This window comes from Manis javanica, chromosome 2 (genome assembly GCF_040802235.1).
Source record: "Manis javanica isolate MJ-LG chromosome 2, MJ_LKY, whole genome shotgun sequence".
NCBI classification, from domain to species: Eukaryota; Metazoa; Chordata; class Mammalia; order Pholidota; family Manidae; genus Manis; species Manis javanica.
This window is the reverse complement of record NC_133157.1, coordinates 18,917,696-18,933,613: the sequence shown is the minus strand read 5'-3', so window position 1 is coordinate 18,933,613 and position 15,918 is coordinate 18,917,696. Positions and strand designations below refer to the sequence as shown.

General features: G+C 55.1%; 1 protein-coding gene across 7 annotated transcripts in view; it reads left to right on the top strand.

Moving 5' to 3' along the window:
• The window catches only part of COL27A1 (collagen type XXVII alpha 1 chain), a 135,131-nt gene that overhangs the window by 102,079 nt on the left and 17,134 nt on the right, over positions 1 to 15,918 (top strand). For 6 of the 7 annotated variants that reach the window (XR_005063758.2, XR_005063757.2, XM_017648729.3 and 3 more), the window contains 10 exons: positions 1,413 to 1,466; positions 5,334 to 5,441; positions 8,823 to 8,876; positions 8,980 to 9,087; positions 10,094 to 10,147; positions 10,968 to 11,021; positions 14,521 to 14,577; positions 14,771 to 14,824; positions 15,365 to 15,418; positions 15,699 to 15,752. Coding sequence is in view for 5 of the 7 variants with exons in the window: in XM_017648729.3 (XP_017504218.3) it covers positions 1,413 to 1,466; positions 5,334 to 5,441; positions 8,823 to 8,876; positions 8,980 to 9,087; positions 10,094 to 10,147; positions 10,968 to 11,021; positions 14,521 to 14,577; positions 14,771 to 14,824; positions 15,365 to 15,418; positions 15,699 to 15,752 (651 nt within the window). In the remaining 2 variants the exon portion in view is untranslated. The remainder of the gene's footprint in view (positions 1 to 1,412; positions 1,467 to 5,333; positions 5,442 to 8,822; positions 8,877 to 8,979; positions 9,088 to 10,093; positions 10,148 to 10,967; positions 11,022 to 14,520; positions 14,578 to 14,770; positions 14,825 to 15,364; positions 15,419 to 15,698; positions 15,753 to 15,918) is intronic. The other variant, XM_037027334.2, reaches the window with a different exon arrangement.

The following is a 15,918-nucleotide window of genomic DNA, read 5'->3' as shown; positions in this document are numbered from 1 at the left end:
GTCCCTGCCTGAATGTGGCCCCCAGGCTGCTGTGAGGGATGCAGAGCAGGCATCCTCTAGCCCCCTACAGGTGGAGAAGGTGGGCCCCAAGAGTGAGCAGTCTCAGCTCATGGGACCCCCAGTCCAAGTCCTCATTCTCATCTTTCTTTTTTTCCAATGCCTCATGCTATCCCCTGCCCAAAGCTAACAGAACACCCACAAATTGACTTAAGACAGAATGAGAGGGGAAGGCCACAGGCCAAGAGAGGGTGAGTGTGGAGCTTGAAGCTCTGAGATGGCAAATCTTACCTGTCGATGAAGATTGATCAGTACGGTTTTCTTAGAGTTGCCATGTTAAAAGCGAGGCAGGTGCAGTAGGAAAGAGAATGATGAACCCCCACGTGATGCCCACTGTGTGCCAAGCACTTCCCTCAAGGCACTGGGAACGCAGCAGTGAGTAACAAAGGCCTTGTCCTTGTGGAGCCACATTCTAACAGATCGATTAGTGATGCCTGCCTGGGCACAAGAAGGGGAGAATATACACACCTGTCACATCTTTGCCATCCCTGCATTTGGTGACATCTGAGTCCCCTTCCAACTCCAATGTTGAACAGCTATGAATTCTTAAAGGAGAGAGAGACCCTAATTTGAGAGACTTAATTTGACAGCCATTAAGAGAACTGAGGAGTACAGGGGCATCTCTGAAGCTAGAAGGGCAAGCAGGGAACCTGGCTGAGGGTCAGATGGGGATTCAGGGTCTTGGTATCCTTCCCAAACTTGCTGCAGGAAAGTCTGAGGGCTGGCCTCACTTTCCTCTTCTGAGAAATGGGGTTCCACCAATGAGTTCCATGAGGGCTCACTCCAATTCCAGGACTAATATATCTAATGGCTACCATTGGTGGGGTGCTTACACTGTGCCTTATAGAAATTCCTAAAGAAAGTGGTATCGGCCCCATTTTCAGATGAGAAAACAGATGCCCGTGGAAGCTAAGGAGTTTCCCTGTGGTCAAGCCTCTAGTGAATGGGCAGCCTGTGGGAGCATTCAGCACTGTCTGACTTCAAAGCTTTACTTGACCACTAAGCCACACTGCCTCCCTCGTCCAAACAACCAACTGGACATGGCTACTCTGTGACTAGCACTTTCTAACTCATGACCTCTTATAGCCCCTGCTGCACTCCACCCTGCAGACAGGGTGGGCTGTGGCTTAGGGATCAGCTCTTTTCTGCAGAGCTGAGAGCAGGTACCTCAACCCCCTGCTCACTCAGTAATTCAGCCACTGTTTACTGGGCACCTGCTGTGTACCTGGCCCTCCAGGACCCTACTGCCTAGAGACTGGCATCTGGGGTCCTGCCCCAGGGAGGGGAGGAAGTAGAAACATGCTGGGGCCCCCTCCCCTTGATGTCTCCTCATCTTTCCCCACCAACCTTTCCAGGGAGAGCCAGGCCTTGAGGGTGACAGTGGCCCTGCAGGGCCTGATGGGCTTCAGGTAAGTGTCCTCTGTCTGGTGCATCTGGGAAGCAAGGGGGGTTCTGGGACTGCCTCTTACCTCTGCCCCCACTGCCTTCCCATCTAAGACCTAAGTTTCCTCCCAGGAGCACTGTATTTCCACAGAGCTCTGAGAGCTGACCTCCAGCTCCCATTGAGAGCAGGGTGAGGGAGGGAGAGCCCTGTCCCAAGCCCACTGTCCCCTACCTGCTCAAGAGGGGCTGAGGGTCATCCCCGCCTTCCACTCCTAACTGCTGCCATTCTAGAAACTGAAGCTTCTCCCAGCTAAGGGTGGTACCTGAACACTTGATCTATGCCAGGCTCAGGGCCAGCAGCTTTGATGCCTATTATCTTTCAAACATCCTTAAAAATCAGGAGAATAGTAATTACCACCCAAGACCTCTAGTCACTATGGAGGACTAGTCACATATGTGTCTGGTGCTATGCGAAGCCCTTTATATGTATCACCTTGATCAATATTATGGGGTAAGTTCTGCTGGTGGATGAAGAAACTGAGACTCAGAGGGGCTAAACAACTTGCCCAAGAACACACAGCTAGCAATTGGCACAGTGAAGACCCAAGCCTTGGCTCCTATCGATACCTCTCTAAATGTGTGGAGACTGAGGCTCAGAGGGAAGCAGAGGTATATTCATTGAGAGTCTATGACTATGAGTGGAGAATACAAAATTAAAACCCAGGGCTCACTGGCACCAAAGGATGTGGGCCTAACAGCCCTGCTTTGTCCCATAGATTTATCTGTAAGCCACAGATGCTGGGACTCTAAGCAGACTGGGCCTCCCCCGAACATGGGTTCATGGACATTTCTTTCTGACTTACCAGCCCCACCAACATCCCAGGGCTGTCCCTGGCCTCCATTCCTGACCCAGTCCTGGACCTATATGTGGGCTTTTCCCAGTGTGGACATGTCGTATGGTATGAGTCAGCTCCCCAGCCAAGAGTCCCAAGTGCCCCATCCCAAAGGATTCCCCTTGTTACCCATTTACTCTGCATGGTACCACAGATAAGCACTCCTCTTCTCTGGGCCTCAGTTTCCACATCCCCCAGACCTCCCCACTACTGCCCCATCTGCATAGTTGCCCTTGGTCTAGGGCACCCCATCTCCTGGGATGCCTCCATGACAAGCCCTTGCCTGGCTCCCCACCTGCCCCGGGTTTTTCCTGCAAGGCTGAGAGCTCCCCCTGTCTGTCATCTGCCTGCCTTCTCTCCCTTCCAATCCTGCTGCAGCCTGGGGTTCACCCAGGTCTGGCTCAGGGCACCCACAGCACTTGACAGCCCCACCACACGCTTTGGCAAGTACCCTCTTGAACTGTGGTGACGTTGAAGAACATCCTGGCTGAAAGGCTTTGTGTCCTGACCATGTGTTTGCACCACCTGTCTTAGGAGCTTTACATGGATTAACACATCTAATCCTTCCAGCGGCCCTAGGAGCTAGATTCATTACCATCCCCGCTTGACAGATGGGGAAGCTGAGGCACAATGCAGCGGCCTCCTCCACCTCTGGGCGGCCACCTTTCTTCTTGGAACCTTTGCTGGGGTGGGGTGGAAAGGGGTCTTCCAGGCTTGGGTGCTTCACAGTCCTTCCTGCTCACTTGGCCCTGTTCCTCAGCCCTGGCTGCCCCCTCTCACTGCCCCCAAAGCCACCTCCCCAGACCTCAAGCCTGAGTAGTTGCACAGACGTACAATGTCTTCCCTGTTCCTTGCATGAATCCCAGGTGAGAATCTGTTTTCTTTATGGTATTTGTCCAAGAATCATCTGTATGGTGAGAACAACCTCGTGGGCCATGCACAGCATTCTATAGTTTATAGGGTGTTCTTATGCTGATTATCTCTTTTAAGTTTGCTGACGACCGGTTAATGGTGGGTCAGAGTGGTGGTGACTCCTGGTAATAGCTAACCTTTATCTAGCACTCATGCCAGGTACTATGCCAAGCTATTCTCTGCTTTCAATCCTCACAGTAACCCTTTGGTACTTTTTACAAAGGAGGAAACTTGCTCAGGGTCGCACAGCGTTGAGAGGAGGCAGCAAGATTTAAATTTAGGCAGCACAGTCCCAGGGGTGAGGGGTGTATTGTCCACTGCGCAGAGAACCTTGGAATTAGAAGAAGTCAGAAGCCTGTGGTTTCACCCATGCTCTGCCCCTGACTAATCTGTGGTGTTGGGAAGTCTCCACCTCTCTCTGGGCCTCAGTTTCCCCATCTATAAGTTGAGAGGATTGAGCTAGGCAACTTCTAAGGCTTTTCTGGTGCTGGTAGATTTCCTAGGATTCTGGAATCCTCCAGGACCCTCCTGAGTCCACTCTGCATGGGATGCACAAGGACACCATGCAGTCGTGTGGGAGCCCAGACGGCGGGGGTTCGGGGTGGTCCCTGGAGCTAGAGCCCCTCACTGAACCAGCCCAGCCCCTTGAAACAGGCTGCCTGCCTCTGCGAGCCAGGAGGGCAGTTGGCCAGGGTCAACAGCCAGCGGGGAACCCAGGAGCCTCAGCGGTCTGCAGTAGGGCCATCAGGGTCATCTCGGTGAAGAGACCTCAAAGCCCCATCTGTCTGACACTTCCCTCGTGCGCAGATCTGTCTGCACTGGCTCACACCTCAGCTTGGAGCCTCCCTCCGTCATCTGTGTCCCCGTTTCCAGACCCCTCTCTATTTGGGAAGTCCCCCCCAGCTGAGCTAGAATCCCCCCTCCCCAACAGCATTTGCCCCAGCAGTCTCCTACGCAGAGCCCAGTCCCCAGCAGGACCGTCCTGTTCCCGGGCTCTGGCTTTGTGCCTCCCGCACCCTGCTCTTTCTCCCGGATGCACCAGTATATCGGTGTCCCTCGTAAAGTGTGGTGCTGGGAAACAAAACAGGCCAAGACTCTCTGCTTCTCCAAGCCTGCGCCTGCCCACCCCTTCCTCCTCCCTATGACTTCATGCCCTCTCCCACCGGCCTCTAACAGTCACAGCTCAGCACACTGGCCAGGGACCCCACTGCACCTGCCAGCCCTGATGGAGGTGGCCTTCTGACAGGCACTGCCCTGCTCCTCACGGCAACTGGCCCTACTGCACCACTTACACCTCTGCCCGCGGGGCCAAGGGCAACAGCCCATGCCCCATCCTGGCCCAGCCTAGCCTGCCAGAACATGGCCTGGACATGGCAGGTGCCGTATAGGTGCTCACTGCCATCCATTTGACAGAGGATGTGTTCAGCAGCCAGTAGGAATGAGAACCGTGCAGAGCAGACAGCCAGGAGAGAGCATGCTCACAGCAGAGGAAGGCATTAGTGATGCAGAAGGCCGACCCGGCAGTCCAGTTGGATGATGCCTTTAAGGCTTATTTGCTGCTAACTAGCCTCACTGCTCTGGAACAGTTGTTGCGCTGCTCTGAGCTGGTACACAGCAACTGACGCTGTTACCTAGTACTTAGTATTATTACTGTAAACCATTTTCATATAAGTGAGGTTTAAAAATGCAACTCAGAAAAATGGAGTTCTGAGAGGAAGAATTAGGTGAATTTTTTTGCTTTATAAAAATTTCCTTCAGTTTCTTAAGACTCTTGTCCTCCCAATGTGTCTGTGTTGGGGGGGAAATAACTCTAGTCTCCCAATCCTGCCCCCTCCCCGTGAACTCCCTCCCTGTGAGCCACTCCCTCCCTGGCCCGGGTGCTGAGGACACTAGAAACCTCCATGTGGGAGGGGTCCCCTGTCTGGCCGGGCCATGCCAGCCTGACTCTTTCAGCAGCTCGGGAAGCCTTTTGGGAATTGCAGGGCTGACAGGCTATGGGCACCCAAACGGAGCCCTGAGGTGTGGTGCCTCTGATGGACTTGGTGACTTGTTCATACTCTCTTCCCTCCTCGTGCCCTTCCAACCCAGGGGGACAGGGGTGACCCTGGGCCTGACGGTGAACGTGGCGAGAAGGGTCAGGAGGGACTGATGGGTGAAGATGGGCCTCCTGGCACCCCTGGCATCCCTGGCGTCCGGGTGAGTGTGCATGGCTGTGCCGTCCCTGGGGGCTCCTCCGTGGAATGACACTCGGGTTTGTTCAGTTAGGCAGGGGGGCTTTTGCCAGCAGCCACCTAAGGGTCTAATGCTGTCATCCTTCCCCCACCTGGGAGTTTCCCAGAGAACCAGTCTGATGTTCCACCCCTGCCTAACCCTCCCACAGCTCCCGAGGGTCCTCAGAAGAACATCACTTCCCTTAGTTTGGCTGCTGGGCCGCACACAAACCTGGCCCCTGCTGACTTTGTCCTGCCCACCCCCCACATTCAGCCACCCTGCATTTAGCAGGGGAATTCAGCAGGAGGGGCACTGGCTCTGATTCTCCATCAGTAACGCTGTGTGACCTTTCACTTCCCCTTGCCCTCTCTGGGTCACATCCTTGGTATAAAAAAGACCTTTGGAAGGAATATGTGCTGAGATCACTTTGAGTTCCAACATCCCAGGGGCTCTTTCTTGGTGAACTTTTGAGCATCATGGCTGTGGAATGGGCAGCAACATGTACAGAAATAGCCATGGACCCAGAGTCTGAAGACAGTTCTGGCATAAGCACACACTTTCTATGTGACCTGGGGCAAATCAGTGCCTCTCCCTGAGCCTTGGTTTTCTCATCTACAAAGAGTCAATGAAATTTTAGACAGGAGAGCACTTTATAAAATGCACCAGAAATATAGGAGATTGTCTTTATGGATTCGGAGGAGGAAATGACTAGAAGCTACGGTTGTAATGATGGTGGAGATGGTGAAAATAGCGGTAGTGACCATAGTGGTGACTGCTGGTGGAGACGGTCGTGATGGCGGTGACGGTGGTGGAGATGATGGTGGTAAGGGTGGTGGTGGAGGTGAAGTGATGGTGTGAGGGTGGCAGTGTTAGTGATGGTGATGGCCCTGGCGGTGGTGACAGTATCCATGGTGATGGGGGGGTGTGGTGGTGGGGGCAGCAGTGTTAATGTCTGTATTTGCTGTCACTCCCAATTCCCATATAGTGGGACTGGAAAGAGGTTCACTGGGGCCAGACTGTGTATGTGGTGGGTGACAGAGGTGTTGAGAGGCTCTTTGGCATCAGGGCTGCAGGACAAGTATCTCCCACTCTGTGGCCTGGAAACACTGGAATATTTAAAAATAGAATTTTATGAGCTATCAGGACCTTTCCAGAAATACATCTAAATGGATGGGGGCCCAGCAAGTCTTCGTTCTGGCCCCATAGCCTCACCCCAGGGGAGGCTCCAGCCCCTACTCAGGATTTCCCACACAGTGGGGATGCTCCCAGCTGGAGGGGGCTGTCAGAACACGTGGCTGGCTGCCCTGGCCGTGGGGAGACTCCCGTCTGCCTGGCCTTGGACTGAATTCTTCAGCATTGACTCATTCCTCCTTCTGACAGGGGATCAGCATGGCAGCCTCAGCCCGGTGGTAAATTCCACCAGCCCCTGTACTGTGGTTTCACAATCACCCAGACAGGACCAGCCTGCAACAGGGGTACCCCGGACACTAAAGATCCCCATTTCATTCCAACCTGGCTGGGTGACCTGTGGACTGTGCCTTTATCTCACTGAGCCAGTTCTTTAGCTCTAAAATGGGATAAATAATCCCTTCTCTGCAGCCCTGTGACCAGAATTGGGTGAGATTTGATACAGAGTGCCTGGCCGTGGCTAAAACTGTGGTAACTATCAGTGTTTTATCACTAGTGGAATAGGAGACCTTGATATTCTCTAGTCCAGAATATGAACTATGTGTGTAGTTTAAAATTTTCTAGTAGTCACATTTAAAGAGATAAAAAGAAATGGGTGAAATTAATTTAATAGAACATTTCATTTAGTACAATATATCCAAAAATACTAATATTTCAACATGTAATCAATATAAAAATCAGTAATAAAATATTTTGCTTTCTTTTTTTGTCCTAAGTCTTTGAGTTTGGTATATAATTTTTGTTACAGAACATCTCAATTCATCTAAATTTTCATTGAAAATACTTGACCTGTATTTAGATTTCATAAAATGTACAGTTGAAGATGTAGCTTCATATCCCCAAGTTGTCCCAAACATACTTAAAAGTTTTCCCAATAACTGAATTATCAGTTTTAACTTTAAATTTATTACAGTGAAATCAAAGTAAAATTTCAGTTCCTCAGTCACAAAAGAGACATTTCAAGTGCTCGGTAGCCCCATGCATCATGGGGCCACCATACTAGACAGGACAAGGGTGGTTCAAGACCTTCATATTGGAGGTGGGGAAACTGAGGCACAGAGAAGGAAAGGTACTTGTCCAACATCGCATGCAGACTCAAGTATCAGGATGCAGGGCAGTCTGTGCTTAGTCCTTCCAGGGCCACACTCCCCCTTTTCTAAGGGTCCCAGAGTCATATGATGAGCACTTCCCTTTGGGACACAGTCATCTTCCCCAATCCACTTTTGCCATGTTGTGTCTTTTGTGCAGACACTTCTCCCTTGTACTGAATCAAAGCTGGCCCCCCCTGTAATTTCCATCCACCAAGCACCCCAGACAATGCAGCTGCCCCTGCCCATGGCAGCTGCAGAAATCTGCAGACAGGAATCAAGTCCCTCTGGGCTAGCCCAGGTGTTTCCTTGTTCCTCTAGGATCCCTTCTTCCTGCCCCTCGTCTTACCAATTAGTCAGTGCCTCCTCTTGGAGTACAACGCCTATTCCACTATGGGACCATCACCTCCCTCATCCTATAGCATGTGCCTCTGTTAATGCAGCCAAAAGGATTGAATCAAACCAGTTCCGTCGTGCTTGCCAAAAACACCGAGATTCCGAGCCCTATTTGATTTTTGAGCCTTGGGGGAACTGCCCTCTGGGGGCATTTGGGCTGCCCTACTCCTACATCCCAACCTAGTGTGGCCCAAGGTCAGGACCACTTTCTCAATCTCTTCCTGTCTCATCTCTCTCACACTCACACATGCACACTTACACACACTCACCCCACACTGAATTGAGTTTCCCTGACAACTGTGGAGACAAAGGCAGAGTGGCCCCAGGGGAGCAGCATTTTGGGATGCCCTGTGAGGGCAAGAATGGCCTGTTTGGAGAGAGCTCAGTGTGGAGAGCTGCTCCCACTGGGACAGCCTGGAATACTGTGCCAACAGTGATATATGAGCAGTTATTATGGGCCAGGCACCTTGTAAGCCTGATACTGCATCACCAGGTTGATGTGGGGCAAATAGGACCACTGTCCCGACTGTGCAGACAAGGACCTCGGTCACAGGAAGTCAGGTCACGCTCAAGGTCACCCAGGTGCTGGGTGTGGAATCAGTTTTGAGCCCAGGCAGTCTGCGCTCTAATGCTCCATGGATCTGCCTCGGTGGTTTCATTTCAATCTTTCTTTTTTCCTTCCTTCTCCCTTCAGGGGCCTGAAGGAAAACCTGGGAAGCAAGGCGAGAAGGGCCGGACTGGTGCCAAGGCAGGATCCCCCTGCTCCCCCTCCCTGCCTCCCCTCCCCCAGCCCTGCCCTCTCCCTCTCCCTCCTGCTTGGGCCCGGTGACAGCCGTCTCTTCCTGCCGCAGGGTGCTAAGGGTTACCAAGGACAGCTGGGTGAGATGGGCGACCCCGGAGACACCGGACCCCCTGGTAACCCAGGCCCCAAAGGGTCCCGGGGCAGCATGGGATCAACGGTGAGAACTCTGTGGGGGTCAGACGCAGAGCAGAGCTGGCCAAGGGCATAAAGGGAGGTAGTGCCCACCCTGACTCAGCGAAACACATAGCGACCGTTGTCCCTGCCACCTCTTTTGAATCATGGATCCCTTTGGGAACCTTCAGAGATTGCAGCCCCTCTCCCTGGAAAAGGTCACACAACACAAAGTATTTCTTGCAATTTGAAGGGGTCTGTGGGTCTTCTGAAGCCCTTTGTAGACCCAGATGAATAAGCGCTGTTAGGGGCAGGAATAAGGCACCAGACCTTTGGGAGTGTTTTGAAAGAACGAGTTTTCCCACTGGAAGCAGATTCGTGAAGGGCCAGTGAAGCTGCTGTAGATCCCTGGGTGACCGAGGGCATCCCGCCTGCTGCTGGCCAGCCCTGATGGAAGGGCCTGGGGGCTCTGACAGCACCCGGAGGAAGCTGGGTGGGAGGGTGCGGCTGAGGGGTGACGCAGCCTCTCTGAGCTGCCAGTGTGTGCCGGTCAGCAGCCGCACTGTTTGTGGCACTTGCCAGGTGCCGTGGTGGCCACGCCTCCCACCGTGGCTGATTTCAGACAACCAGCATGTCGTCACTGAACACGGGCTTGGGAGATGCTCCATTATCTGCTTTTCCACCACAGCTTCACTGGACAGAAATGACCTCATGAGCACAGCTAGTAGTGAAGTGTAGTAAAATAATTAGGAAGAGATGAGTATTGCGTATCATGTGTTTTTATTATGATTGATTTAACTAAGTTTATATAATTTTTCATAATGGTTCTGTTTAGTGATTGGCTCACAAAATTGGGGAAGCGAGGCACCCTGGAGCCAGGAAGGAAGGGCTGGGGGAGGAGGGAATAGATGCTGCTGGCTCCCCACTCTCTGGCCTAGGTTCTGGGCCAAGAAGCCAGGCTGAACTGGGCCGGAGCCCAGGGGAGAGATGATGCCCGAGTCTTTGTTATGAGAGCCGTAGTCCATACCAATGCTGGTCTGTCCCTCTCACAGGGTGCTCCAGGCCGGATGGGGGCCCAAGGAGAACCGGGACTGGCTGGTTATAACGTAAGGAAAGCTCACCCTAACCCCCTCCGGAACTCTGTCCTGCTTGGCATCTGCCTCTGCCCCCCAGCACCTCCCAGCTGAGGGCAAGCCCTTGTGCCACTGAAGATTTGTGAGCTCCCCTGCCCCAGGGAGCAGTGGGGCCCACAGACTAGGGTGGGGGTTGGGGCCAGCTCAGGGGCCCCCATTCCTCATGTCTGAGTTTCACGACTGCAAGGGAAGGGCCTCACCCCATTTTTGCATCCAAGTTGGCATCTCCCATAGAGGTGGCTGAGCTGAACCCATGTCACACTCAGAGAGGCATGGAGCTTGCTCAGAAGGGCACACTAAGGCTCAGGGAGGCTGAAGAACACGTGTGCAAGGCCTCCCCGCTTGCTAAGTTTGAAGGTGGGATCCAGCATCTGAAAGCGATAGAGCAGGGAGAGGAGAGTGCCAAGGAGATGGGGCTGGACGGGGACAGTGCTGGCAGCCCCAGGGAGGAATCTTTAGTCAGTGCCCCCTGCGGCCGGGGGAGCCCCTGCCCCAGGAGGAGAGCAGCTCTCCTGAGATACGGTCCCAGGTCTGCCCCAGGGTGGAGCAAGAGCCCCAACCATCTGCGCAGGCACACCTCTTAGAAGTGTGTCTGGGACCAAAATGGCGTGTCTGGGAGGCCAGAACCCAGAGAGGCACGGGACCCACTCAGAGTCACATAGCAAGTTGGGGCAGAGTCAGGACCCAGTCGCAGAGCCCAGCATCTCCATCTCTGAGTTCCTATCCTTCATCACTTGTCCCTCCCGGGCCCCCTTCCCCATGATTTCACCTCCTGCCATCTTGTTTCCTGCAGGGACACAAAGGCACCGTGGGACCCCTCGGACCTCCTGGACCAAAGGGCGAAAAGGTAGGTGTTCAGCGAGAAGAGGGGAAGCCCCTGCTCCCTCACCCCTGGGGCTGGCAGGGGCACGCCTTCCGCACTGTGGCCAGGGAAGCCCAGGAGGTTCGTGCGAGGCTCACCCCACTCCCACCATGGCTGTGCCCGGCAGGCAGCAGCCATTATGCCCCCGTTCCGCACAGATGCTGGGTGTCGTCCCTGTGCAGGCAGAGGATCAAAGACAGACACAGTTCCTGACCTTCTGTGGCTTCCGGTCGAGCAGGGAAATGAACACGTCATGTAATGTCTAGAATGGTGCACTTCCACCATCTCCGTGAACATGGGAAAGAAGCCTTGCTTGTGAATGAGATCACCCAGCGGGAGAAGGAGGGGACTTAGTGCCAGCACTTCATAGCCAGGAAGGAACCACTGAGGCAGAGGGGAGGCACGTCCGTTCCCCCTCCTTGGCTCCAGCTTTGGTAGGAGAGGAATTGCAAGGAGGAAACCTGCTAATGGTTACACTCTGCCCCACCATGCAGGTGGGGACGTGGGGAGCAGGGGTCCAAGGCCCTGGTGCTGGGTCACATTCCAGGGCGCGTGAGCTGGCCTTGGCACCCTAGCCTCGGGTCCTCCATCTGAGCGGCTCTGAGCCCCTCCTTCCCTCCCCACTCCTCCGTGAGGCTCCGCTGGAGTGCCTCCTAGCAGGCGGCCCGCTGCTGTCTCCCTGTCCCCCTGCCTCTCTGGCCCTCCTTTCTTTTGCCGAGTCAGCTCCCCACTAACTACATCCCGCTGTCAGGGTGAATCACCCTGGCCTGGCTTGCTGTCCGGCTGGCCCCTTCCTCTCCTACTTGGACAACAGATCTGCAGACGGCGCGGGCCGCAGGCTCTGACACATCCCACAGGAAGCTGTGGGAAATACCACGCAGTCCCTGAGTCCCTCCTCAGCCCCGAGAGCCACTACTGGCAAAGAAAGGGTTAACATGGGCCTAACACATGGGGGGGCCTTCACTCTGGGCTGTCTGCAGCTCCCAAAACAGTCCCTGTGGCTGCTGAGAATGGAACCCTAACCCCAAATCTGCCCTAAGTCTGCTGTGGCCTTGGTTGGGACCCCAGGATTCCCTGGCCTTGATGGCCTCCTCTGTTAAATGGGTGGGTGCCTTGGGAACTCGAGGCTAAGCAGGATATCACATATCTGTCACCCAGATGCCTTTTCTGATATTAGTTCAGTCACTCATCCAGCTATCCAACAGGTATTTATGGATTTATCATGATTTCCTGAATGACTTCTTGGCACTGACTAGGGGCTGCAGAATTATGCTCTAAAGAACTAAAAAATAAGAATAATCACAGGAATGAGAGCCGACCACAAGCTGGATGGTGCCGGGAAGGGAGAGGGCAGGTCTGGGGAGAGAACCCCCTAGCATGATGGCAGGGTGCAAAACTCTTTCCCCAGGATTTCCCCGAGATCCTCGCCAGGACCCCAGGAGAGAGGTGTCGGTACCCCACCCCACAGGTGGGGACACTGAGTGCCCACCATGCTGAGGGACTAGCTTAGGATCAGTGGCAGGGTGCCAGGACCAGGACTCAGACTGCCTGATGCCAGGCCTTGCTTCCTTAGCCGGAACAGATGCCTGGACGGGCCAATAGGCTGTTCAACTTGGGAATTCCCTGTGGGTGGGGCACATGTCTATAAAGGCAGTGGCCAGAGGGATGTGGAGATGGGGTGAGACTCTGGGAACAGTGAGAAGGGGGCACAACGTCAGCTTTCTGGTGCTAAGAAAGTACATCCCCCAACATAGCCACAACGTTGCAGGGGAGGGAGAGATCTGGATAGCTGGCTTTTGGCCCAGACCACCCCTTGATTCCTGTGTGGCCTTGGCTAAAACACCCTTCCTTCCTTGGGCCAGTAGTCACAGCAGCATAGGGGTACCATATGGGGTCTATGAAACGTACCTCATGAAGTGTCTGCACATAGAAAACACTAAGTAAACTCTGCCCCCTGCCCCCAGCCCCAGTCCAGCTGCCTCCCTCCAAGGAGGGACTGAATCCTGGAACAAAGAGCCAAAGAGAATGGCCAGGGAAGAGAGGGAATCCCTACCCCCTGGGCCACCACCCTGGGTACAACTCGTTCTAGGCTTCATGCTGAGTCCCTCCTGCCTCCAGTCTCTGCCCACAGGAGCCACAGAGAGCCTGGGGTAAGGTGCAACTGCTAGCCCTCAGGGCTGGGATGGGCCCAGGAAAGGCTCCAGCCCCTCTCTTCTGCCTCTCAGGCCTCCCATAAATTCCTGCTGGCAGTGAGAGGGCTCAAGGATCCCCTGGCTTGAGCCGCCTGCCCAAAATGTGATCGCATGGGAGGTGACACCCGATGTCTGGGGCTGGAATGTTCTAAGCCCTGAGGTTCTGCCACTGGCTGTTCTGCTTACACCTTCCCCGGAGCTGGCACAGGGCACCCAGCCACCTGTCCCGTGGATGGGCCAGGGCCCAGGGTGGCCCAGGAACCTCCCCTGTAAACTCCGCTCCACTCCCAGTCTGACTACATCTGTGTCACACGTCATCCCCACTTTTGTAGCTATTGGTACAATTCTCCCAGCCGCCTGTGGAGCCCCACTGTTTGCAGTGGGGCGCTGACAGCTAAGGTGCCTTTTCTCACTGGATCCTCAGAGCAGCACAGCGAGGCATTACCATCCTGTTTTGTATGTAGAAAACTGTCTTATGGACAAGATGCCTGAGCTGGCCTGCTGCTGAGGGCAACTGAGGGCAGCCCAGTGCCTTTTCTGGGACTCCCATGGAGGGCAGGAGGTTCATCCTAATGCTGGTGTTCAGCCCACTTTCAGCAAGGGTCAAAGAAAGGGACTTTTTATTTTTAATTGAGGGTTGAATAACTGAACCGCTCACATCATGCCTCTGTGCCTCAGTATTCTCACCTGTGAAATGGGGAGAAGGGTATGGCCTGCTTCACAGGACCATTGGGGGACTCAGTGAGGGTCTGTGCCTGGCCATGGCGGTGCCCATGCATGCCAGCTGTTGGGATTATCGCCGCTCCCTGCTGAGCTCCAGGCAGGGACTTGCGCATCATTTCATGGACTCGCCACCGCTCCCCTTGATCCCCGTTATTCTCTTCACCCCACCTCACCCCCATTCCCCAGCTGAGAGAAAGAGCTTGGAGGTGGTGGAAAGGCACCTGTGGAAGGTCTGAGCAGCTGGTCCTGCACAAAGCCAAGCATGACCTAGGCCCCTGCTCCAGGCTGCCTGGGTCCTACAGCCTGAGGGTGTCTGCCTGGGGCTACCTAGCCGGATGGAGGGCAAAGACCACTGTCTGTGTTCCACAGTCCCGGTCCCGTGCCCAGGTCTGACTGTGACCTTACATCTGCCCTGTCCCTGTCCGGCCTCAGTCTTCCCATCTGTAACCCTCAGTAGGCTGGACTTCATCTCTCATGAAGGCTCTTTTGGCCTCAGTATAGAATGTCTGGAATTCCCAAAAGTCACCAGGAGCAGGAGGTGTGCCCTAAAGCTGGTTCTGCATCCACAGGGGGAGCAGGGCGAGGATGGCAAGTCTGAGGGGCCCCCCGGGCCACCTGGAGATCGAGTAAGTCCCTCCCCCCGCCTCAAACCTTCCCTCCCCAGAACCACAGCCAAGGTGGAGCCCTGGCCTCCTGCGGTGAGGAGGAAGGGAGGCTGGGCAAGGGGAGGCTGCTGTCCGCTCCAGGGGGTGTGGCCAGTGAGGCCCAGGTCCAGCAACCCTGCACCTGGTGGCATATTTTGTTGTTCTTGTCATTCAGGGCCCTGTGGGTGACCGAGGTGACCGTGGAGAACCAGGGGACCCTGGATACCCTGTAAGTATCAGAGCTCCTCGCTGCTGGCAGCATTGGGAGTGTTGTAAGAGGGCATTCCTCGGCCCCCCATTCCATGCAACCTGGAATCAGAATGCCCTTCACCAGGAGACGAGCCCTTCCTCCTACCAGTGGTGCCCAGCTTGAAGCACAACCCCATGAAAGAGGGCTCAGGGCGCAGTGCTACTGAGGGGAAAGGGTCCAAGACCTCTCCTGAGAGAGGAGGAGGAGGAGGCCAGGGAGACCCCTCCCTCTCAGGGCCCAGGATCCCCATCTGTGGACCAGGAACAGCTCTCCCAGCAGAAGCAGGAGACAGCCACTGGAAGCGTGCAGCCCCGCACAGGGTTCCACTCGCCTCCTCCATCCTCCATGGCAGGGTCATAATCTCACCCATTTTGCAGATGGGGAGGCTGAGACTTAGGGGACAATGACATGTGGCTAGGAAGTACAAGGGCTTCTCAGGACTCCTCCAGGTGGGAAGTTTCCCCAGCCCCCAGCCCCCTCCAGGATTGGTCCCCTCACCTGTCGCTCCTCGGCTTCCAGGGACAGGAGGGTGTACAAGGCCTGCGTGGGAATCCCGGCCAGCAGGGCCAACCCGTGAGTGGTGTTTCCTGTGCCCTCCCTGCACTGCCCTGAGGTGGGGCGGAGTAGCTGTGTGCGGGAATTAAGGAACTGGGCCCTTTAAAGCTTGAAGGGACCCTCCCTACAGGAGGGCTAGGGGAGCCCATTCTGGTTTCTCCTGCTCTGACCCTGGGGGCATCCCCGGAGCCTGCACCCCCAAACCCCTCCCCACCCCTCCCCCTCCAGGCGGAGACTGGCCTCCCTCCCCAGGAGAGAATCCTGGGGCTGCCTTGCGTCATCTCACCTTGGTTTGCAGGGGCATCCGGGACCCCGGGGGCGGCCGGGACCCAAAGGATCGAAAGGGGAAGAGGTAAGAGGGCTGGGTGTCCGCAGGGAAGACTGAGGCCCCGGGAGGGGAGACTGGCCCAAGCACAGCATGTGGGAGGCAGGACTAGCTGGGCCCTGAGACAGAAGGGGCCACAGAGTGCCCTCTGGCCAAGGTTCCTTTCCTTCAAATAGCCCAGGAGGGGGTGGGA